The sequence below is a fragment of the Varanus komodoensis genome, unplaced genomic scaffold, assembly GCF_004798865.1.
Source record: "Varanus komodoensis strain SLA01 unplaced genomic scaffold, ASM479886v1 scaffold43, whole genome shotgun sequence".
Classification (NCBI taxonomy): Eukaryota; Metazoa; Chordata; class Lepidosauria; order Squamata; family Varanidae; genus Varanus; species Varanus komodoensis.
In genome coordinates this window covers 7,394,441-7,418,984 of record NW_025335985.1, presented here as the reverse complement: position 1 = coordinate 7,418,984, position 24,544 = coordinate 7,394,441, and the positions used below count along the sequence as shown (strand labels likewise).

The 24,544-nt window shown below is 63.3% G+C and overlaps 1 protein-coding gene across 2 annotated transcripts in view; it reads right to left on the bottom strand.

The window, feature by feature from the left end:
• The window catches only part of CNTFR (ciliary neurotrophic factor receptor), a 247,450-nt gene that overhangs the window by 30,323 nt on the left and 192,583 nt on the right, over positions 1–24,544 (bottom strand). For both annotated transcript variants that reach the window (XM_044444044.1, XM_044444045.1), the window contains exons 4-5: positions 10,499–10,616; positions 4,984–5,150 (exon numbers count right to left, since the gene is read on the bottom strand). In XM_044444044.1, coding sequence (XP_044299979.1) covers positions 4,984–5,150; positions 10,499–10,616 — 285 coding nt within the window. The remainder of the gene's footprint in view (positions 1–4,983; positions 5,151–10,498; positions 10,617–24,544) is intronic.

Here is a 24,544-nt window from a genome sequence, read left to right as displayed (position 1 = left end):
CTTCCGACCTGCGGGGGAGTGAGCGGCAAAACCTGCGGCAGCTGGGCCGGGGGGGGGGGGCTACTGGCCCTTGGGCCACCCCGGCTGCGTCTTGCGTGCTGCCCTCCTGCCTGGGAAATGGGCCGCCTCGCTGGCCCCACCCGGCTGTGCTCGGCATGGGCAAGGGTCTCCCGGCCTTTTCCCCAGGGACCTCTACCCCGCCCCATGCCGTTTGCCACCAGATCTTGCATCCACCCGCCGGAGACCCTCTGTTACTGTGCAAGCGAAGCAGATTTATTCCAGCGTAAGCTTTTGCAAGCTCCGTCCACTTCATTAGATGGCTCTGACGAAGAGGGCAGTGTGCTCGGAGGCTCATGCCAGAATGAACGTGCGGATTCGTCCTCCAGGTGCCACGGATTCTTTTCCAAATACGCGGCGAAGGACCAGCACGACGGTCCCGCTGGAATTCGTCACTTTGCCTGTTGCGGGGAAGGGAGGGAAGCTTCCCAGTCTGACACAACCACGCGGCGTCCCAGGGGCGACTTCCGGCACTGCGCTCCGTGTCTCATGGGGCATGTGGCATCCGGCGTTCTTTTAAAAATCCCAAATCCGCAACCAAAGGGAGCTTCTAAAATTCAGGGCGTGTACCTAGGGCTACCGAGGCTGGTTGGAGCGCAGTGCAACCAGGGATACTGATGCCGACCTCAAGCAGCGAGACCCCTGCGAGGATCCGCATGTGCTGCGAGGAATGCCATGTGCCATTCAGAGCAGAGAAGCGGGAGCAGGCCAGTGGCCTTGGTGCCTTGCCAGAGGGAAGAGCTGGTGCAGAGGAAGAGCCCAGCCTGGGACCAGGAAAGGCATCTGGACTCCACCCCTTGTGCAGCACCTGGCTGCTCTGATGCACCTGGACAAACCGGACTGGGGTGGCCTGGAGCATGGCGACCCCAGTGTGGCTGGACGTGCTCTCCCCAGCTGCTCCCGTCTCACTGCGCCTGTCGGGTCGAACTCGGTCCAGCGCCGGGCGAGGAGCACTCCGAGGGGAGGTTGAGGCATCACGGGGGGTTGGGGAGGGGCGGAAGACGGGAAGGAGCTAGCATGACTTTCCGCGACGGTGTCCCAGTGGGCCAGGTGGCCTTCCCAAGCTGCCAGATGTCCGCCCTGCCCATCTGAGCAGTCCCTGGTACTTTTCACGGATTCGCTAGTCAATTCATGGTGATCTAAATTCTAGGAAACGACACATCACTGGGCTTCCATCCAGCCATGCCTTCTTCCAGGAAACTTTATGCGATGCCCACCTGCTCACATTTGGTTTTCCTTCCAAATAAGCAAACCTCAGTCCCCGTAACGTTTCGTTCTGGCTATCTTGTGGGCTTGTGCCTTTTGTGCTTTTTGAAGAATGGCATCTGAGCAAGCGCCAGCTCTCTCCCAAGCTCACCCGTGGCCGCCTCTTATTTCTCCGCAGCCACGTTTGGCGACACAGCTGTTGGCGCTGGGTGGCTTCGTCGTCGCTTATCAGAAGAAAGATGCTGCACCGCCATCACAGAAAGAGGCACCCCACAGGCCATGAAGTGGCCAGAAAGCCCTCGCCACTGGCCCAGGTGCTTCGCCCGAGGCGGAAGACAGCGCCGAACGGCCAGAGAGGAGACCGGCGGCCTGGAGCAGGGAGGCTGAGAGCACCGAGCGAGACCTTTCGGCACCATGGCCCCAACGCTTTGCGCAGCGAGCCCTTCAGGTTGTTCTCCTGCTAAGGAAAAAGTCAGAGGCGACCGCACAAAGAGGCAGGAGGGGAGCCACTGAAAGGGAGGCCCTCTCTGGACCCCCTGGTCCTTTTTTGAACAAGGCAGCTGATGGCACAGAGCAGCCCCGCCTGGGGGCGCCCTGGAGCAATGCCTTGGTCCGCCTGGCCCGGGGTTGCCTTCCTCCGTGGGGCGCCAGACCTTCCACAGGCGGAGCACCGCCGGCAGCATTTTCCTTCCTGGTGCCAGACTGAGGACCCGCTCCCCCCCCCCCGGGGCGTGGGTTGAGCTGGTCAAGCAGCACTGCCCGTCTCCCAGGTGCGCCGGGTGGCCAGGCCCCGGGGCAGTCGGCGGTGCCCCCGCAGGCAGCCGCCGTGCTCGCCCCTTCCCAGCTGCCGGGCAGCGCAGCTCTTCCCCTCCCGGGCACCAGCTCCCCAGAGGCTGGCCACACGGAGAGCGACAGAGCCCCAGACCGCCCCAGACGTGCCCCCCTCGGCGCACCCGGGCGCCTCATCTGCACATCACATGTTGCATCAGGAGCGTCGTCTGCCCCACACGGCTTTCGATAGGCAGAATAATTAGCACTGCCAGGATGTTGCATTTTTAATGCTGTGTGCTCGCTTTCCATAATTTGCCCAAGGCGCCCATTAGAAGAGCTCGGGATGAAGTGCTCGCGCCCTCCCTCTCCCCCTCACGTTGCGTGTGTTGTTTTTCCTCGTTTGCATCGAGAATGCAAACACCATCTGTCAAGGCTGCGTTATCCATCAGAGCTGCTAAAAAGCCACGCAGGATCCAGCCACACCGCTCGGCGAGGCTGCCCGGCTCCGGCGCGTCCCACACGCCACCAGGTGGGCTCCTGCACGAGCCCCACAGCTGGCCTTCGCGGGTGCTTCTGGGCACGCTCGCCCGGTCCCCAGGGGCCTCAAGCTGTTTGGCAAGGAACAGTCACGCGCTCTGGGCCGGGCTCCCCAAGGGGGCCGAGTCAAGGGCAGGCACGCTGCCCGTCCAGCATGGAACAGCACTGCCCCCCCGGCCTCTGCAGTCCCAGGATTCGGCGCCCTGGCCGGCTGAGGACGGTGAGCTGGCCTGGAGGGCAGCTCCTTGCTGGACACACTGGGGTGCCCCAGGTCCGAACCCCACTAAGCCAGGAGCCTCTCCGGGGGGAACTTGGCCCAGCCGCTTCCTCTCAGCCTGCCCTGCAGGACTGTCACAAGGATGGAAAGGAGGGGTGAGGAAATCGGGTGCCCCGCCGCTGGTGCCTCGCTGGCTGGGGAAGGCGCGTGTGGATTCATCTTTCAAAACCTGCCTCGCTCTGTTATGTCTAATTGGCCTCTTGTAAATCCTGCAGCCGTGCTTTGAAAAGGAGCCATAAAGCAGAGGAAGACGGAAGGCAGAAGATCTGTTAAAGCCCTCAGAATACCAGGCCTCCTTTTGAAAGCCACGGGCACTGCAGTGCAGGCCTTCTGCGCACGGCCTCCGCTCCAGCCACGCTCCGTGGGCTCAGCCTGGTCCCTGTTGCTCGTGGGGCAAGGAAGGGGCTTCCTCGGCAGAGGGGACCCTGCACTGCCCTTGCTCACTTCACTAAGCACCGTGCCTCGCGCAACGACCGGGCTCAGCACAGGCCTGAAGTTCATCGCGCAAGCACCTTCTTCTCGGCTTTTTGGTTTTCTGCTTCCGAATCCGAGGACTGTTGCGCAGCCGCTCTGAGAGGTCGCTGTCCATGCGCTCCGGGCAGGGCGCAAGTGGCACTTGGCTCGCTATCTCACCGGGTTCCACCCTCCGGAACCCGCTCTGCCCATGAGGAAGGCATCCCTGGGCGAGGGGCTTCGCCGGGATGGGAGGCCAGTGGGGCTCGGCTCTCCGGCAGCTGCGGGAAGAGGCCGGCGCCTCAGGAGCGAGCAGGCTCCCCCAGCAGTTGAGCTTGGCAATGTGGCACGACTCCGCGCAGCTGGCAGCTGACCGCCGGCGGTGTGCAGCTGCGGCAGAGGAGATCAAAGGCGCGCCCCCTGTTTTCACTTGATTAGGGCTCCCCCCCATCCTGCTGGCGAGAAAGGGAATTTCGCACCGAACCTCCCGGGGAGGGAGCGTCGCTGGAGGAGGCTGCCCCGTCCTGGAGACCTGCTGGAGGATCTTCCCCCAGCTCGAGGCTGGGTGGTGCTGCGGGGGGATATTTGGGCAGGCCCGGCTCATGGCCAGGCAAGCGGCAACAGGGGGCAGGACAGCCCAGCCGCCCGGCAAGGACCGACCCTCCTTAGCCAAAAGGAGCGCCTGGTTGCCCGGGCCGTAAGCTGTACATCGAGCCCTGGGTGCAGCACGGGCTCTCCGTGGTCCTGGGGCTCCAGGCAGAGCTCAGGAAGACCCGGGTTCAAGCGCCACTCCTGCCCTGGACCCTGTGTGTGGGCCACTTTCCCGGAGCCCCAGGGGGAAGAGGAGCGGCCAGCTCCGGGGGTTGCAAAGTGGCCTTGCGAGCGCGAGAGTGCTCCCTCGGCGAGAAGCGGGCAGCAAGCGCAGCGCTTCCGCCTCGGCGTCCCCCAAGCGAGCCGGCCCAGAGGCAGCGATGTGCCGGGAGCGAGTTTCCGTGTGCAAGACCCACGGACGGGTCCTGAGGACAGGACAACACTCATGCACGCTTTCCCCACTTGAATGCACCCCAAAACAGGTCAAAACAAGCGCAAGCCGAGCCAGCTTCCGAGGGGTTACCAGAAAATCCTGGCAACCTGAGAAAGGGCTGCTTCTCCTGCTCCTGCTTGGAAGGAAGCCCACTGAGTCCCCCAGACTTCCTCTCAGGCTCAGCGCCCTTCATACTGCGGCTGGCGTAAAGCAAGACGCCGCTGGGCCCCCTCCGGACCGCGTGCGCCTGGCGAGGCTCCCCAGCGACGTCCCTGCCACGCGCAGGCAGAGGCGGGTGCAGGTCTGGCCCGGGGGGCACCCTGGCCTTCCACGTGCAAACAGCTTCCTCCCAGAAAAGTGCCCCGTGGCCTGCTTCCTTCCTGTCCGAGCGGCTCCCGCGGAAAAGTCAGGCCAGGCTGCGAGCAGGCGAGGCTGTCCCGGGAGGGCTGCCTGGAGGGGTGTCCTTGTGCCACCGGCTGCTCCCCCACGAACGCAGCGCCCGTCCCACGAGTCGCTCTGCCGCTTGGGGGATTTCAGAGCCCCTGAACCCTCACGCGGCCGTCTCGGCCCCTCTGCCCCAGGCAGAGCCACGGGGCCAAGCCGGGAGGGGCTCCCCGCAGCGGGGACCCGAGAGAGGCCGGCGTGCCGCCGTGCTCACCGATGGCGAACTCGTCGAAGGAGATGGTGGTGGAGTTGCTGCCGAGCGCGTTCGCCACCGTCAGCGTCACCTTGTACTTCTTGGACGAGAAGAGGTGGAGGTACCGGATGTAGCACCGGTTCTTGGGGGCCGCCTCCTTCTCGCACGTGATCTCCTTGGAGTCGTGCCTGCAGGGAGGAGAGCGGAGGAGGTGAGCTGGGCGGTCCCCGGTGCGCCTCTGGCGTGCTGGGCTCGAGGTGGCCTGCCCCTGCTCGTGCCCCCCAAACTCCCGTGGGACTGCAGCTCTCTGACGCAGCAGAGGCCCGGCTCTCGTAAGCGCCCAGAGACCCCCGCTGAGGGTTCGGGATCGCCCCCCCCCCGGAGGGTGCCGGGCTGCCGAGGCCGAGAAAGGCGCTCCCACAGGGACCGGAGCGCCCCAAGGCCTCTGGGGGGGGGGGCGCAGGCCGCGTCTTGCCCATCAAGCCTCCGCACGCGGAAACAACGCCATGGTTCGAAGGATGCCGCCTTCCCAAGCACGGCGACTCAGAAGCAAGCAGCAGCCGCCAGGAAGGGATGTTTAGAGCATGCTTAGGAGCAATGACTGAATTACGATTCTAATTTCAGATTCTGTTCGTTTTTTAAAAATTTTAGTCTCGAGACGCTGCTTAAGGCAAAAAAAATCATAATGATGGGATGAGAATAACAACTGGAGGGCTGCTGTTTGGTAGGAGCAGGTCTTCTGCAGGTAAAATGATGTGTCTTTGACAAGTATGTGGCAGGAATTCAACAGGAGAAGCATTCCCAACTTTACCTGCTCATTTCTGCCTGTTACCTAGCCCTTAACATTTCAGGAGCCCCGACCTGGCAGAACCCCAAACCCTAAGCAGCTCCCACTGTGGGTGATGTGCCCTTGGGCCACTGGGTGAGCAGAGGAAGGCCTTCCCCCGAGCCTCCCAGGGCCGACCGGCGGCTTTTGTGCCAGGGCGCTGCTTAGCTAGTGCAGCTTTTACTCTGAGCCACACAGGAGCGATCCAGGCACTTCGTGGCGGTGCACCCACTTTGGGCTGCCGTTCAACACCATGGAGAGCTCCTATCGCTCTACCGGCTCAGCGGTGCCACGGCACGGGCATCGCTCGCCTGCCCACGTTCCCCCACGCGTGTGGGGCCGGTTGCAGCCTTTCCCACAGGCACCACCCACCAATTCCATGCGAGACGCGCCACCCGCCTAGCTGCGGGCCGCTCGCCCCTGCAGAGCCCCCCGGAGCGAACGGGGTGAAACCGATCCTGGGCCGCTGCGGCGCCGGAGGGGCGAGAGGGAGGGCTGGAAGGGGGCTGGGTCCGCGCTCCCACGGCCAGGCAGCTCCGGGTTGGCTTTGGGGGGCCCCAGGGGCCACGTCAACGGGAAACGGAGCGCAGTGGCGCTGCCCCGCTTCTCGGGGGAAAGGCGGCTGTAATGCTGGCCAGTTCATGGGGCCCTCGAGCGTCTCTGCTGGGAAGCTGCTCACTGAGTGAGCCAGGCAGCCCCCCGACTGCAGCCAGCGGGGCCTTGGGCATGTGGGGCAGGCAGGCCTGGCCTCGGGGTATCAAGCCCTGCAGCAGAAGAGGCCGAGGCGTGGCAGAGGGCGCGAGGCAGCGGGCAGGCCTTCCCCGCCACCCTGTGCTCCGGCCCTTGGCGCACCTACGTGGTTAGCGTGGGGAGGGGGGGCCTCTTGGGGGGGGGGGGGGGGGGGCTCTGCCGCAGCAGCAGGAAAGGCCGCGGGGGAGGCGAGCCCAAGCATCTGCTCTGGGGCATGGGCCCCATGGCGGCCCTAAGCTGCCCCGCTTTTCTCGTTCCTGCTTCTTCAACATCTCTCTGCCTCTTTCTCCTTCTCAGAATGCTTCGAGATATTTGGCTTTCTCACCCCTTTTCTGAAACCTTCTGCCTGGGAGTGGGGGGGGGGGGCTGGAACGGAGGGCATCGCCCCCTGGAATTAAGGCCCGGGGCTCTGCAGGAGGCCCTGGCCAAGGAGGCGGCCACGGCTCGAGCGGCACCGTCAGCGCCACACCTGGGCCGGCCACCCACCGGGCAGCACGCGTCCTGCCCTGCCCCTCTGCCCTCGGAGCGCCCCCCCCCCGGAAAAGGCCGGGTGGGGAGGGCACGCAAGGAAGGACAATCGCCTGGCAGAGACGGCCAGCGGCCTGGCACTGGAGGGGTGGCTGGGCGATTTGGGGTCAAGGCGCGGCACCGAAGCATTCTGCCCCGTAGGGAGGGAGGAATGCCAGGTGTTCAGGGGGATTCCGAAGGGGAAGTGGCACTCGAGAGCATTTTGCAAATATACGTTGCTAAGTGGATTGCCGCAAGGAATGTCAGCAGAAAATCGGTCCTTGCTTTATAGACTGCAGCAAAGCCTTTGGCCATGGGGGGCCCTGAAAGAAAGGGGGGCCTCAGCCTTTGATTGTCCTGAGGCGTGACCTGCAGGGCGGCCAAGGAGCTTCCGTCAGGACAGGCCACGGAGGAAGGAAGGGGGTCCGGAAGCAACGGCATTGGACAAGGGGGCATTCGCACTCCCTGCCTGTTCAGTCTGTATGCAAGACACAGAAGGACCGTTGGATCAGGGCCGGAGGAAGGAGTGCAAATTGGCGGAAGACACACCCAGAATTTAGGAGAGGCCGACGGAGGCATCTTGCTGGCGGAACGCGGCAAGGGCTTGAAACGACTCCTGAGGAAAGTGAAAGAGGAACGCGCCCCAGCAGGATTAGAGCTGAGCATGAGGAAGACAACAGTCCTCATGGCTGCAGAAGCAGCGCATGGCACTGACCCGGTGAAAGGGCTTGCATATCTCAGCTCAGTTATCAATTCAAAGGGAGAGGGCAGCCAAGACCCTGGCAGAAGACTGGGAAGGGCTGGGGTGAAGGAACGAGAAAAGCGCGTTGCGTGCAAGGTCGTTTCAAGGCCAGGCTGATCCACACGCTTGCGAAGGCTGGATGGTGAAGAAAGCTGACCCCGGAGGAGAGCTTTGTGATGGAAAAGCGAGCAGGGCGGTTCTGCATCAGATCCAGCCGGGCCCGTCATTTCTGCGCCGGCACAGGCAGCCCTGCCGCTTGGCCCTGGGAGAGACGTACTGGCCGGCTCGGCTCAGAGGCGGGGGGCCTCTTCGAAGGCCGAAACTGGGCGGAGATGAGCGGCCTGCCTTGTGCCCCTGCCTGCCTGCCTGCCCGCCCCTCCGGACGGAGATCTGCCGGCCTCCATGGGGAGAGGCTGCGGAAGGGACAGGTCCCCCGGATCTGACGCCAAGCCGGACCTGGCAGGCCTCTCCGGGCTTCCCCAGGTACTTTCCTGTGGCTGAGAAGGTGAAACGATAGGGCAGTTTTAAGAGGACGGTGGGTGAAGAAGCGCTTCTGCCAAATGACGTCCCAAGCACCTCACAGTGTCCTGCGTCGCCCCCCCTGCACAAAGCGCCACCGGATCCGCCCCTGTGGTCCACCTGCGTTTCCCTCGCAATCGTTGCAGCACAAAGCATCCCGCCGTAGGACGCTGGGGCTCTGCTCCATCCCACATGGGGAAAGCCCCCCAGGCCGAGACGCCTTTGGGAGCGCCCCCTCACCCTCTGGCGTGTCCGCGGGGACTGAGAACGCTGCCGTCTTCCGCTTCCCGCCCTCCGCTCAAGCAGCGGCACACCCCGGGTGCCTTCTCAGCCGGGGAACGATTCCCACAGACCCGGAGGACTGCGCTCCCAGCCCAGTGGGACACCCGGAGCAGGCGCAGCGCTGCCCGCCCGGTCTGCCCACACAGCTCCGAACGCCTGCGCCGCCGGCCACCGAATGCCGAGCAGGTCGGAGCTCTGCGGTCTCTGCACCGTGGGCGAGAGGCGAGTCTGGCCGGCCGGGCACAGCGGGCCCCTTGCTGGGAGGCTCTAATGGACGACAGGCCAAAGCCTTCTTTTCACAATCATTAGGGTCCAGGAGACGGGCTGCCTCTGGGGCAGGGACCAGAGCGCCGGTTACGCACTTGCTCGACGGATGGCATGACACGAAGCCTGAGAGTCTGGCCCCCACCTCCACTGCCGCAATGCTCTGACAGGGAGGACGCTCTTCCCGATGTCACCTGCACGGGCTTGAGGCGCTGCTTTATGGCTCCTCTTCCCCTTTGGCTGGCTCCTTCCTCCGGCACCGGGCCGCGAGGACTCGCCCTTGCACCCCCCCGCCCTCCCCTGGCGATTAAGTGTGTGCAAGGGCCAGTGGCCCCCGCTGGGGAGAGGCCACGGCCCAGGGGGCGCATCCGCTGTGCGCAGGGCCCCAGGCGCAGCCCCCGCCATTCTCGTGAGAGGGGCCAGAGCAGCCTGCCCCATGCGCCCCGTGGCCTGGCCGCTCCCCTGGAAAGGGATGCTGTGGAGCTGGGGAGGGGGCACGGGGGGCTACGATGATCGGGGGCTGGGAGGATGGGCTGCACTGCTTGCGGCACTTCATTTGGAAAAAGGGTGGCAGGGCAGAGGTGTGCCAATTACGCCTGGCAAGGTGACCAGGGCGGGGGGGGGGCGCTTTTCTCCCGCTAGAAGCAATGGGTCGCCCCATGGAGCCGGCTGTGGGGCTGATCAGCGGAGGGCCTTCTGCACGGCGCAGGAGTCACTCCCGGGAGGTGTGGGGTGGCCCTCCACCCGGAGGGCTTCCGAAGGGGGCGGGACGGATTCCTGGAGGACCCTTTGCCCCGCCGCTGCCGCGGCCCTTCAGACTCAGTGGGCGGCTCCCTCCTGCCCCAGGCGGACGTGGGGTCACCACAGGGCTGTGCGTTCAGGGCCGCCTGACGGGGATCTCTCCGCCACAGATCCGGCCCTGCTGGCGGGCGCCGATACGAGGCTCTCCCCGGGCCTCGCGCGCCTGCGCCTCGATTTAGAGGAGATCTCTGGGGGGCGGCTCAGGCTCCGCGCACCGGCCTGGCCGGGGCTCCTCGCCTTGCCCGTCCAGCTGCCCACCCGTCCCACTGGCCCGCCAGCCCCCCTTGGCGGGGCGCACCTGATCCTGCTTTGACCGGCTGCTGACCCTGATCTGAGCCACGTGGCGACGGAACGGAGGCGAGCTCAGTGGCTTGGACGGACTGTCTGGAAGCAGGCAAGGGCAAGTTCCCGCAGAAGGCGGGTTGCAGAAGCCGGAGGTTACCCGGCGAGCGACACGCGCGAACGCCCCCTCCAGCAAATGAGTGACGGTGCAGGACCCAACCCTCCTCCTCGCAGCGGCCCTGCTCTGCCGGGTACCGGGGTGCCCCTGCCAGCAGGGGGCCAGAGGCGCCGGCGGGGGCTCCCAGGGGCCTGTGTCTGTGCCCGGCCGCCCCGCGTTCGCCCGCACCGGGGTGGACAGGCTGCGAGAGCCGCAGGGCCACGTGTTCTGGAGCTCCTGCCCCAGGGCTCGTGAAGGCCAGGCGCTGGTTCTGCGCCCGCTTCGGGGCGGGCTCCCCAGAGGGCTCCCGGGGGGCTTGCAGCGGCCTGCTCCACCCGGAGGAGGAGCAGCAGCATGTGAGGCTGAGCCCGCGCCCCCCCCGCCCCCCCCCGCCGGCCCCACTTACATCACGGTGATGTTGAAGGTGTCGGGGATGTAGGTCGGGCTGGGCAGGTGCCAGCTGCAGTAGAACCCGTTGGGGTAGTTGTTGGACCGGCACATCAGGACGGGCTCCTTGGGCGGCACTGGCAGGAGAGAGAAGCAGAGGTCACTCCCGGCCCCGCTTTGCAACCCGAGGCCTGGCCGCCGGCCTCCTCCGGGCACAGCCGCTGGACGAGTGGGACCTTCCGGGAACCGCAGGCAGGGAGGCGCAGCGCTCTCAGAGGGCCATTTGCCCTGGTGGGGCGGTGGGGTCATGCGACGCCTCGCCTGCACCCGCAGCCCGTGCTTCTTAGCACCATGCATAAGTGATGTCTTGCTTGCAGAGCAGACTTCCTTGGTGTGTTGGGAAAATTTGGATAAATCCTGGCAGAAAAACATTGCTTCTGTGTGCTTTTGCATTGCGGAATCAAGCCTGCGCTCCTTCTCAAAAGCACCAGCTTTCCAAGCTAAGTCACTGTTTAAAATGGCCTTCCTCCCCTGCTCCTTTCTCTCACCTTTAGCTGTGGGCTACAGTGCACAGGCCATTCAGTCCAAATATACATTACATACCTTCACAATAATTAAATAATAATCATTGTTGGAACTCACAGTTTACCAGGAAGTATCTTTTGCTAGGCCAGAGGGGTCCCTGTGCCCCGGCCATTCAGAATGGTGTGGATGCATTACTGAGGGTCTGAGTCTGGATGAGCTTATGAGGTCATGAATAGTTTCTCAGTAGCTTGAATTTACATGTCTGAGCAGACCTGGAGATGGGTTCAAGTTACTCAACTAAAGTGTCAATACAGGCAATTAGAAATATTGTAATCTCATTGTTACAGTGTGATTGGCTGATCTTCCTTTATCTGCTCTGTATGTGATGACCTCAGAATCTTACTGTAATGTCTGCATTCTGTCATCAATTGCCCTGTACCTGCGTACGTGACCAGAAGGGTATAAAATACCCTGTAGTTGTATTGAAACCTGGCAGCGAGTTTACCTCTGCCTGCACGGTAATGCATTATCGTGAGTCTACCGCGGGAACCTGGGCCAAACAATAAAGCCACAGATGGTCTGGACGCTTGATCTTTCCCACGAACCCGAGTTTTATTTCCTCCTCACGAATTGAGATTCCTTGATTTTCTGACAGGTGCAAGGCCGGGACAGGTTTGGGAAGCTTTCCCCTTCACACGACAGACATGCAAGGAGCAGCACGCCCCCGGTCCTGCTTTTGGTGCGGGAGAAAGGGGGGGGCTCCAGGTCCCCCCACCCCATTCCGTCATCTTCTCTCTCGGCCCTGCCCAGGAGAAACAGCAGGTGGCGCCCTGGAGTGCGCCCCCCCCCCCTGCCCCCGGGGACTGGGCGGCTGCCATCCCAGAATGCTCCCCCGTGGGAAAAGGCTCTGCGGAGAAGGGAAAAGGAAGGGCACGGCATGAGCCTTCTCCCAGGTGGGCTACCGTGCAGAGGGTGAGGGTGGTGCGGGGGCTGAGAGTGCGGGACCTGGGCTTGGGGGATCTGCTCCCCACTTGGCCGGGAAGCTCGCCGGGCGCCTCTGGGCCAGTCCCTGACTCTTGTGCTGACCTACCTCACAGGGCTGTTGTGGGGTAAGGCGGGGAGGAGCAGGGAGATTACGTGTGCATGGACGTATTCCATGTATTCCAAGGCTCTCTGGGGGTTAACACAAGTTACGGAAGCCGCCGGGGGCTCCTTGCTCCTTGCAGGAGGAAGGAAGGGGTGCAAGTGCTGTTGAACCAGAGCAGAGCAGCCCCCGCACTGGGCCTCGCTTCTCCCGGCTGCCCCTGGCTCTTCGCAAAGGCCGGCAAGTGTTTTTACGGGCGACCTCCGCTGGTGCCCGGAGGCCGCCCTGCAGCCTGGAGAGCCGTCGCCATATTCTGCCGCCTGTGCAGGCCAGGCCCCCGCCCCGTGCCGGAAGGGATGCCCACGCCGGTGCCAAGGCGTGTGACCCGAGGGGTGCTCCGAGGGGCTGGGCTGGGCCGGCCCCCTCCCGGCCCACCCCCCGGCCTGGAACGCCCTGAACCACGGGCTGAGCCACGGCCGTGCCCTCTTGGCAACCAGCCAGCGGATGCCGGCAACATCCTGGCTCCTTGGCCAGCAGCAGCAAAGCCGACCAGTTTCCTACCTTCCTTCCAAAACTGGGTGGGGGGCCCCTCAACCCGCATCCTCAAATGTTTAGAGCCATGCGCTCCAGGAAGATGAAATACAAACGCACACATACAACACGCGCCTGCTGGAGAGGGCTGACGGAGGAGCGTAGGCAGATCGGTCTGATTAAGAGATGCCTCCAGCCTGCAGGGCTGAGGCCTCCATAAAATTGACCTCTTGCTCACACGTAGCGAAAGTCTCGGTGGACATTTCAGCTCTCTGGGAAGCAAGAGGTGCACCCAGTTACGGTTAAGGGCACTTCGAAGCCGCGTGGAGAACAGGGCTCCAAGAACCGGGGCTCGGGGGGGGGGGCTGCTTCACTGGGCAGAGGCTCCCCAGGAGCCCCGGAACGCTGCAGTCCCCCCTCCATCAATCGAAGTTGCTGTTCCGCACGGCGCCCCCATGAGGGGAAGCCCCCCGAAAGTCCTGCCCGACACCCCTGCTTGCTCGCTGCTCTAAGCCCCAGGTGGGGCTTGCTTTCTGGAGTCAAAGCGTAGGCAGTGCCCTGTCAAGCCGTGGGAAGGCGCCCTCCTCTGCATATTCAGCAGAAAAGGCCCTGCAGCTCCCGGCCCAGCCCAGCCCAGCCCTCCGCGCGGCTGCAGGGTCGGGGGAGAGATGCAGGCCTTTTTCTGCCTAAACACACGCCGGATTGTGCCCTAAGCTACCTCCTGCCTGCAGAAACCACGCAGGTCCAGAAAGTGTCCGGGAAGGACTTCCTTTTCGCCTGTCCTGAATCTACGACCCCTCAGTTCCCCTGGATGACACCCCCTGCCCGAGCTCCTGCGTGGGGGGGGGGGAGAAGCCGTCCCCCCATCCCTCTTCCCCAGCACAGCAAGTATTTACTGGACGGGAGGTCACGAGCACACAGCCGCCTCGTGCAGTGTGGGATGCCGAGCCACGTCTGGTAATCGCAAGCATCCGTCAGGGCGCTGGGCCCTGGAGCCGCCCCATCGCCCCCCACGGCGCTTGTCGCAGGGCGCCCCCCACGCGTCCACTCCGAAGGCCGGAGGAGGCCGCTTCCCTCGCAGCCCACGTGGCTCCCTGCGCATGGCCGGCCGCCTCTGCCGCTGCTCCGGGCCCAGATCCCCCGGCCCTTCTGCGGGCACGCGGCTCCGGCCCTTTCCCTGCACGTGGCTCGGGGTTCCCTGCTTCGGTGGGAAGGGGTGGCCCCCCACAGGCGGGGGAACGGCATGAGGAGCAGTGCAGGAGAGAGGCGGGGGAGCCGCCACAGCATGGCGGGACGGGGGTGTGACGCTCAACGGGGGGCTCCTGGGCGCCGGGATTTCCCCCTCCTTCCTCACCACTGCTTTCCACAGGAAGTAAAAGGAGTCCCCTTCAGTCAGACTAAAGAAGCATCTGGAACAGTCTCCCCAGGTGCTGGGTGCTTTGGACGGCAACTCCCATCATCCCCAGCCAGCACGCTCTACAGTCAGCATTACCTTTCCAGCAGTACCCATGAGACGAGCTGCCCGTTCGTGGCCTCCCCCGCCCTCAGCGAAGGGTCCCTGGCCAGCAGCAGGGGCGGGCGCATCTCCGGGGCCTGCTCAGCCCCCTGCCTGGGAGCAGCCCGTGCCCCTGCCCTGCCCACCCAAGTCATGCAATGCCGCTTCTTCCCAGCACAAGCGTGGCAACCCCAAGGACCCGGGAGGAGCCGCCTGCCGGCTCAGACCAAGAGCTAGCCCGGCCCCGGGTTTGCCACGGCGGCCCCCAAGGGCCCAGGAGAAGCCCAGGCTGAGGCAGCGCAGAAGACTCTCCAGAAGAGCCCGGAGGAGTGACAGTCACGGGGCTGCATCCGCGGGACGGGGTCTTGCGGGGGCTGCAGGCCCTTCCCGGAAATAAGGACCCCCGAAGAAGGTCCCTCTGCGGGAGACGGCCACAGTGAGTCGGGCCACTTTGGTGGAAAGGGGATGCGAGTTTCTCCCGTCCCCAGACGCAGTGCTGCTTCATTCCATGGGGAGCATGTGCAGCGAAGGTTTCTGTGCATGGGGCACGGGTAAAAGCGGGGGGGGGGAGGGGGGAGAAGCCATGCAGGCAGGCAGAGCAGCACAGCCGGTCGCCTCTGGCTCCTTCCCCGGCGGAGGTGGGCCATTCGCAGCCCCTTGCCCCCGCTTCCTTCTCCTGCTCCCGCCCTGGTCCTCACGCCCCCCTAGCCCCCTCCTTTCCTTACCTCTGCTGCAGCTGCCCCCACCCACGGGGGCCACGGGAGTCAAACGCATTCACCCAACTGGACCGTGCGCTGCTGTCTCCCCCCCCCCCCCCCCCCTTTCCCCCCCCCCCGTTTTTCCCTGGGGGCCCCCCCCCGGGGGGGGGGGGGGCGCTCCTGCACACCCACGAGCGTTCTGCCCCTCTGGCTTGTGGGCATATTCGGAGCAGCGGTGCCCGCCCCCTTCTCCAGGCGATCGGCGTGGGGTTCTGCAAAGCTGAGGGGCTGCCCGGTAGGCCCCCGCTGCCATCAGACCGGCACTGCCAGCCCCCCAAGTGGAGGGAGGAGGCGGCACCGGGGGCAAGGGGCCCCAGCGTGTCATGGGCATTTCCTCTGGGGAAAGCCAGCCACATCGGGCGGCCCACCGCCCTCCTGCACGCGCTGCTTCCGAGGCGAGCGATGGGGCGGCAAGGCTTCTCATCAACCACCTTCCTCGATAAAAGACACAGAAACAGAGAGAGTCAGAAGGGGGCTCCCAGGCCATCTAGTCTGACCCCCAGCCAAGGGCTCCGCTCATGCGGCTGCCCACTCTTTTAATCTTGCCCCGACCCCAGTTTTATCCAGCAGCCGCGGGCAAAGCAGGGCGGAAACGCTTGAGCAGAAGAGCGACTTCCGTGGCTGCAGCTTGCTGGGCACGTACAGCTCCATCCCTCGGAAATGCTGGCTTCTTTGTTCTGGTCATAAACATTTTCACAAGTCTGTAACACACAAATTCTATGTGGTAACAGTCAACTCAGACTGATTGAAAGTATTAATTTAGGTTTAATATTATGCTATCTCACAACTGCATCTACCCTAAATTAGACCTATAGATCATCCAGATCACCTATTTCCTACATGGTACAATTCCTTAATTTCTGTCGTGCATTATATATCGGTTTGTATGTATGTATGTATGTATGTATGTATGTATGTAGGTGAGATGCCAGCGGCAACCACGGAGCACTTCGCCCGTCCTGCACACTTAGCAAATTGGGTAATAACAAATTACATGTAATTTTTCTGAGTTATTCATGCATAATGACGGCAGGCACAGGAACGCGCGATGGTTGAGCATGTTCCATTTCCAAACCATTAACCATTCCATAAACTGTTCATCAATTCTATGGCCCGGTCTAGGCAATTAGTGGGCTAATATGAGGGACTGATTGTCCAATGCTTTTATCTTCCCGCAACGAGCTAATCAGCACAAAGAGGAGCACTGTGAAAATTGGGGGGAAGCCTCTTTTCCAGTTTTAGACTAAAACGCCTTGATTTTGGAACACCTTTCCATCATTTTTAGCAGCCAGAAGGCTCCGCCTGAGGAGGCGCCTGTTCTCCAAACACGGCCGAAGGAGGCGGAGTCCAGAATGGGGGGGGGGGGCGCAACTGGGACGCCGCTGTTGCGGACCACGGACATGGGATCTTTTGGAAAGGACCTTCCGTGGACAGCAAACGGGAAAAGCTGCGCGGCTGTTCCCTGATCTCCTGGTTCCCCCCCTCCAGGGCAGCTGTCTGTCTGTCTGCCTGGTTGCTTTAACCCAGAGGAGCCTTCAGAGATGGTGCGCTGTACCTGCGGCCCACCTTTCCGTGGCACAGGGAGAGCGGCCCAACAGCTGAGGCATCCCAAGCCCTCTCCACCAGAGGCCCCGAGACTCCCAAGCCCATCATCCAGCCCATTCTCTGCTTGAGGGGCATGATTAAGAGGCCGATCATCTTGAATTTAAACGGTTCCCTGAGCTCACAGGCAGAACCGACGGTCCCTCAAAGCCACAAACCCAGGGATGTTAAAAATGCCCGGGAGCGCTCAGCGGCGGCAGGGACTGGAAGGTGTGTGTGTGTGTGGGGGGGTCCTGGGTGGCGGTCCCACCTCTCAACCGCTCGCAAGGCAAGCTCTGACTTCCCGCCTGAGTGCAACGCCCTGCAGATACAGCGCCCTGTTTGGGGAGCACGCCGATGAGAGATGAGCTCTGTCTGCAAGGTGGGCAACCTTTCTGGTAAGACGAGTTAAAAATAACTGGCAACCTTGTGGCTTTGAAGGCCGCCGCTGGCCACAGCAGCCGACAATCCCAGGCAAGCCCCGGCGTCTGTTTTATTCTCTTACACACACTGACACAGATGTTAAATTCCTTAAAAAGACTCCAGGTCCTTTAATTAATTTAAAGCTCCTAACTAATGAATGGATTTACTTGCAAATTCCCAGAAAATCCATTTCACATGCATGGACCAAGTGCCTCAATGCTTGGGGAGGAGCAGGCTGTGGCACGTGACCAGGCGACTGAATTAAGTGCGCGATAAAACGCGGGGCTGTCGGCAGACCCGAGACTGCAGCCGCTGCAGGAACACGGACCGGGTGCGGTGGCAGGCGTCCGATCCCCGGGCGGCTGAGCCAGGCCTGCCCTTGCCTGGATGGCCCCCGTCAGCAGGCCTTTCGGGGATGCCGGGTGGGGGCAGTGCCCACCCCAGGCAGACCGCACGCCCCTGCTCTTCCCGCTCTCCCAGAAGCACCAGGCAGCAACTGTCTGGCTGCTCCCGAAGTCCAGGAGGAGGCAGGGCGGGTGACATCATCCCCCGAATTAAGGCCTGATGAAGGGTTACGCGAAAGGCAAGCGCGGCCAATTGCCTTATTAACGGTCTCCATCTCTCCTTGGGGGCAGGGGGGGGGATAAAGATGCCCTGCCCATTTCAGTTTACGGGGAGACGCATCCACGAGGAGGGAGCTGGTGCCTCGGTTTCAAATAGCCGGCACTCTGGTGGGGAAGGGTTGCCATCCTTCCCCCTCGCCGGCTCCTCCCTTGGAGATGCGGCAGGGAGTGGGGGGGGGGGACCTGCCAGGGGAGAATCGCGGCACCTTGCAGCTTCTCACAGACACAAGGGCCGGTCCTGCACATCCCAGCGAGTCTTTTGCGGTGCGGCACACAAAACTGCCCCAGTGAGTCGGACAACTGATGCCTGTGCTTCTGGCCAGGCAAGAAAAGAAAAGAAAAGAAAAGAAAAGAAAAGAAAAGAAAAGAAAAGAAAAGAAGAGAGGCAGACTAAACCTGAGCCCTTCTGCACTCCAAGTCCCTCCGGGAATATCTAGTGATGTGCAGATCAGCAGAACTGCAGCTCACCAAAGCTCTCCAAATCCTGTCCTGAAGCTCCTTCCAACTTGAGTCCATTTCTAACCGTAAGCTTTTTTTTCTCATGAAAATCTGTGCATATTTTCATGCACATTTCCCCAATGCTCACATCAAATGTACACATCTTCGAAGCGACTGTTCTTTCCCCACTAACTGAAGCCCATTTGCAGGCATTTCCCAGACATGCACCAGTGGTGGGGCATCGCCTTGGGATCAGTGAGTTGCACGGCCCAGCTCAGGAGGGGTGGCCTTTGCAGCCAAGCCTGCATGTGGCCCAGGAGGTGCGGACGGCGTGAACCCGGCCAAAGGCGAGCTGAACGGGGCTTCCCAGCCGCCCCTTTGTCCTGCCCGGGGCTGCAGGGCCAGGCAGGGGTGGCAGCCTCCCTCAGGGCAGCGCCAGGCTGGCCCTGGGGCCGCTGCTGCAGTCCTCGCCCAGATCGGCCGTGCCCTGGCGCTGGCAGCATTTCCACTTGGAAATCCGCTCAAGGGTCATTAAGGCTGCCTTAGCAAATGACCCCCCCCCCCCCGTCGGCTTCCCCACCTAGCCCAGATCTCTTGCAGGCCCTTTGCCTGGCTCTGTCAAAGCCCCGTCCCGCCAGCACGCCCTGCCAGCTCCTTGCTCTGAATCTGCATGTCTCGCCCAGGCGCGACGGAGAGGGATCGCTGCTCACGGACAGGGCCCGCTCTTCCCGTGTGGAGGGCTCGGCTCAGCCTCCCATGACTCGCAGGAGCGGCTCCCAGCTGATGGCGAAGACCCCCCTCTGCTCGAGGCCCTGGAGCCAGGCCGGCCAGGGCAGGGAATGCCGGGCTAGCCGGGCGCACGGCCCCACAGGTGCGAGGCTGCATCCCATGGCGGTGGGAGGGGGACTCGGCCCAGGCAGAAGCCGGCGCTCTCCCAAGCCCCTCTAGCTCGGCGGGGGAATTTATTCCAAGCTCGAGCCACTGAATGGCTCTCACCCGAGGTCCTGAAGCAGAAGCCGGAGACGCACGGCCGAGGAGGGGCAAGCGAGGGGGGGGGCAGCCCCTCTTCCGCCTGCCTTGTCTCACTCCCTGCTCCCATCTCCACGAATGGCTCTTTCAGCCTTCAGACACCAGACGAAGGCCAGAGCCAGGTAGACGATTCCAGCAGACCTGCAGCAAAACATGGGCGGGGGGGGGGGGGGAGAGCACAGTGGAGGCCACAGGCCCCCTGCCCTGCCCTGCCCTGCCCTGCCGCCCTCCTGCTCCATCACGCCTCTGCTTTGCACCCGATGCAGGGCAGACAGATGGGAAGCGGTTCAAGGGCAGCCTGCTCTGGGGGAGGACGAGCCATCCCTGGCTAATAGACCCCACCCCCTTCCGGTGGGTGGGCGGGCGGAGAAAGGGGGCCGGCAAAGCTGGGGCAGCCGGAGCCTCGCCCCGCGGATGCACCGGGCGATTCACGCGCGGATCGAGGGCTGCTCCCCCCCAGAATCAGGCCACCAGCCATCTGCTTGACCCCTACCAGGACTCTGCTGCGGGGGACCGTCAGCGCTGATTTTGGCTTCCGTATCTCCTCTGGTGGGGGCAGAGCTGCAGGGCCCCCTCGGAGTTCCAGTGGGGGTCCCAGCCCTAACCGACCTCATAAAAAGCCAGCCATCGTGGCAAAGTATTTTGAAACGGGAGGGTGGGCTGTGGTGTCCTCGGCTTCTTCATATCCACAAGGCCCGCTAGTCAAGCCATGCTAGGGGGCGTGGGGGGGAGTTGAGCCAGACGCCATGGACCGGAGCTGGCCCGCCCTGCAGGAGCACGGCCCTTCGCCAGCCCACCCCTTCCCCCCACAGCCCTGCGCCTGGACGAGCCAAGACTTCTCCTCAGCCTTCCCTGCCGCAGCAGCTTCAGCCCAGCGCAGGCTGGCGGATTTGCATGAGGTTTTAGCCCCACCCCATTGGCTGCTAGCCCCGCCCACCAGTGGAATGTGGCCCGCACGGGCTTGTCCATCCTGGGGCCGCAGGGGCTTCCGCACCGCGGCTTCCACACGGCCCCCTGGGCTGCAGCGGGAGGCGAGGAGCGGTCAGATCGCTGGGCTGTTGTGGGTGCCCCCGCCTTAGGGCGCCCCTGCGAAGAGCGCCCCCGAGACGCTCCGCCCCAGACAGCCCGCTCAGCTCCTGCTCCTTCACGGCCGGCCGGGGCTCCCTTGACGGAGTCCCTCCCTCTCGCCTCCGGCGCCCAAGTGAAGCGTCTGCGGCCCTCATTTTGCACAGACCCGATTCCAGCCACAGGTTGGAAGCAGCGGCACGGGGGCGACGAGCCCTTTCCCCTCGGAACCTCTCCCCGCGCCCGTATCTGCCTGGGCACGGATGTGGGTGAGGGCCCAGTGCCGCCGAGCACCATGGGTCCTTCGGGAAGCAGCGGTACCTGGGCCGGGCAGCCGTGCAGGGTGGGAGAGGAACCGGCAGACGGGATGGAGCACACCGGGCCTGCTGCAGGCACGGCAGGTGCTGAGCGGGGGCCTCTTGCGCTCCCTGCACCTCCCGGCCACATTCTGCCACCCGAGCCGAAGGGCTGTGGAGAAGCCGAAAGAGGCCGCCGCCGATTTTTGACACAGTGCTGGGCTCCCCCGGGGCAGCCACGTATCAGACTCGTCTGGAGGCTCGAGGCTCCGAATCCGCCTCCGGCTGCACCTTGTCTGAACAGTGCCAGCCAGCCGAAGGGGCACCGAACTGTTCGGAAGTCCCCCGCAGCGTCACACAGTGCCAGCCCAGAGGTGTAGCACTGACGCGTCAGCGTTCGAACGGCGCTCCGGCCCGCGAGCAGCCGGGAGCGCTGCGGCTGGGAGCGCTGCGCCAGCAAGGGAGCGCAAGCAGCGAAGCCGGAGCAGTGCCGGGGGGCGGCGGGAGCGCTGCTTGCTTGCGGAAGCCGGCCAGGCCACGAAGGGTGAGGTGGGTGGCAGGTGAGGGGGCGCCTCCCTGCTCGGAGGCGGAGGGCTGAGGGTGCGACTGGACGCTGCTTGCTTGCTGGGACACCAGGCGTGAGGCTGCAGGCAGAGGCCCTCCCGGCTGCTGCCGTGGCAAGCTCGGGAGACGCTCTGCACGCAATCAGAGAGCTCTTCTACATATAATACTTGCCAAAAGCCAGGCCTAAGCCCTGGCAGGGGAAACAGGTCTGGCCGTTAAACCCAGCAAGGGTGGGACCCCGACATGGAAGACCTCGCTGCCCTCTGCACTCTGCCTCTGGGGCCTTCCTCAGAGCACAGAAGGTGGCAATGGGGGGGGGCTGTCTTGGTGGAGGCCCCCCATGCATGGAGCAAGCTCCGTCCTGTGGGCCAGCTGGCACCAAGTCTGGCATGTTTTTGGCACCAGGTCGGAGGCCTTCAAACATGAGGTTTTTGTTTGTTTGCTTGTTTATTAGATTGCTGTCCTGCCTGTTTTCTTTTGAAGACGTCCAAGTGGCTCCATCCGTCTCCTCCTCCTGCTCTGTCTCATCCCCACAGCAACAACCCTGTGAGGTAGGCTGGGTTGGGAGGCCGTGATGGCCCAACGTCACCCAGCCAGCTCCAGGGCTGACCAGGGACTTGACCCGGATCGCCTGAGTCCAGCCCCACACCGGCTCCTGCGGCCCCCCGGGGGCTTGAGGGGGTTCCCCACCCAATCCCAACATCTGGGGTTCCCCAGGCGTTTGGCAGAGTCTTCTTTGCTTTTAGCTGCTTTCAACTTTTAAATCTTATTCTGAGTTTTTGTCTGATGACCTTATTGTCTGCTTTCATGTACGGAAACAGGGAGCCCTGGCAGTGGGGTGGGGTGGGGTGGGGCGGGGTGGGGCGGAAGTACACAGCGGCGATGAGGATTTTCGGCTATGAGCCACGAGGGCCACCCTGGGAGGCTCCATGGATGCCCAACGAGCCTGGCGGAAGGAGGGCTTCCGTGCTGCACGGAGCAGGGACAGTGCGCCACGGCACTCGCCCGCGTCCCTCAAGGTCTCTCTGCGGCCTCCTCCCCCGCCCAGGGTCCGGGGGCGCTTGCCCCACGCCCCCTGCTGCTCCCAGAGGCACGCCATTCCTGCCCACAGAAGCAGAGTCCGCCCCGGATGGTTCTCCAGGTCACGTCTAGCAGAACGAGGCACGGGTCGTCCCATCAAAAGGCGGACAAACCGGTGCTGGCACTGCGAGCAAACTCCTGGGCACGGAGGCATGCTCAGAGGTACCCTTTCCTTCTGTCTGCTCACCAAGCTGCTCTGCAGCCTGGCTCCAGGGGTCGGATGCCACGGATGGAGGAGAAACGCTAGAGGACTCCTCCACAGCTGGAGTCTGCGCACCCTGAGCCACGTGACACAGCAACCACGTTTAAAGCACTGGTGTGCAAGCATGGCATGAACCCGGCCCACAGAGAGCAGGCGCGCTCAGCCAGGACCAAGCTGGGGGTCAGACTAGATGGCCCTGGAGGCCCCTTCTGAGTCACTCTGTTCCTCTGTTTCGGAGCTGCTGGCCAGCCGCCCCAAGGAGTGTGCTTGGCCCCCAGCGCAGCCTGCGCCCGTTTCCTGGTTTCGCCTGAGCCTTCCCCAGCTTGGAGCCTGCTGGGGTCCGGAGCCTCTGCCCCCTGCATTCTGGGCCACAGGCTGAGGCTGGTTGGGATGACGGGACTTGCAGTTCAACACACCCGAAGGTACCACACTGGGGAAGTCTGCTGTATGGTCCAAACTGGTGCCGAGAGAAACGCAAGGCAAGACATGGCAATCCAGTCCTTGCCTTGCGGCCTTCCTGCCGCAACAGAGTCCCGAGAGGAGGGGTGGCAGCTCTGGGGCAAGGGGCCCCCTGCTGCACATGAACCCGGGGACCGGGAACAGCTCGGGAGCCCGCAGCCCCAGCAGAACCCCGCCAAGTTCTCTGTATGCGGCTCCAGCCCCCCCCCCCACCCCAGGCTCCAGAAGCCCCTGTGCCTGAAGCGCAGCGCAAGCAGCCTTCCCGGCCTGCGAGTGAGCGAGCGGCTGTGATTTATTCCTGGCGCGGCCTCGTTGGCCCCTCCGTTACCTTGCTCCAGCTTCCAAGGAGGCCATCAATCCTCCCGGCTTTTCTGGATGGATATGACAGTGGGAAAATAGCAGGAATAATCAGACACAACAGGGGCTCATCAGGAAGACTCATGTGTGCTCGGCGCGGCCGTTCCCCCAGAACTCCTGCGAGCACCGGATTCAACCGTGCGCACCTGTGCATGTGCGGGGGCCTCCAGGGGCCCCGGAGAGCCGCTTGTCATGCGGGGAGCAGCAGAGGCCGGCCCATCCGGCACCCACCCTCAGCGAGCCATCCCGTGGAGGGCAGCACATCCCTCCACCTCCCTCGCCACTCTGTCTTCTGCCTGTGCCGGGCTGGAGGCACCGGTGTGCGCGCGCCTGCGCCTGGGCGGTCCTCTTTCCCCCCCTATCAGAGGGGGAGTGCTTCGGGGAAGACTCCCCGTCTCCCAGTTTGGGGAGGGGAGTCCACAGAGACGACAGCTCTCCCTCTGTGGCTGTGTCGCTCTTCAGCTTGGCTTCTAGACCAGGGAAGTGCCAGGAAGCCCCTCTCCGTCTGCCAGGCAGCCCTCCTCCCCAGTTCCACCCCCGCGCAGCCTCCTGGCGATTATCCCTGGCAGGAAGAAGCAGCTGTTACAAGTGGCAAGAAATGGCAGAGGAGAATGTAGGGAGGAGAACCTGCACCGGCTCCCTCGCCTCTTCCGTGCCTCCCATCCCCACATCCTAAAACTTAGACTGGAAGCTCCTCCGGGCAGCGACCAGTTTCACGTGCTCTGCACACTGACGGCACCGGAGGAATCCGCACCGGTGCTGCTCGGGAGCCCTGCCTCCTGACCCTGAGCGACAGCACGGCACAGACGGGGGACCCAGCCGCGCAGAACAGGGCGAGGGGGCGGCTTGTGGAATTTGGGCCGTGGGCCGTGCTGCCGTTCCAGGTGGCCAGGGTTTGTCTGTCACTGGGCGCCCATTTAGGAAATTCGTCGGTCTGGTTCTAAGATTTCACCGAAAAGGAAAACAAAGGGAAAAAGCCTGGCTCACGCCAATCTTGCTCTGGAGCAGGGAGGCAAGAGACGGGAGACTTCGGAGAACACACCCAGTTTGCACCCCTCAAAATGACTCGAACACCGAAGTCCATACATTTTCGAGGTTGTAATGCAATTTGAAAAATGCGGGTCTGGGAAAAGCATGTAAGAACGCGTGCTTTTGAAAAATGCACGCAAACACATCTTACTTCGTGGGTACATTTAAAAAGAGGAACATCGCTGCAGAGAGTGGGAAAAATAAGCCCAGGGACAGGCTTTGTGTGATCGCGCCTGCCAGTCCCCGAGAGCAGGTCTTGCAGCGCTGTTCTGTGCCAACGGCACTATCCGGACCGGACCAGGCGACCCGGCCTTGGACGGGAGCGCCAGCCGTCTCAGCCGGAAACTCCCAGAGCCTCTGGAATTCATCGGTCCCCAAGGGTCAGAGGCTGCAGGACTGAATAGGGGGGTTGCACAAGGCAGCCCCAGATTTTGCAGGTGGTGACGTGGAAATAAATTCTAATAATTCTGTCTATAACCACGGGGTTAGGAAAGCCATTTTCCTCTCAGGGTGGGAAAAAGGTCAC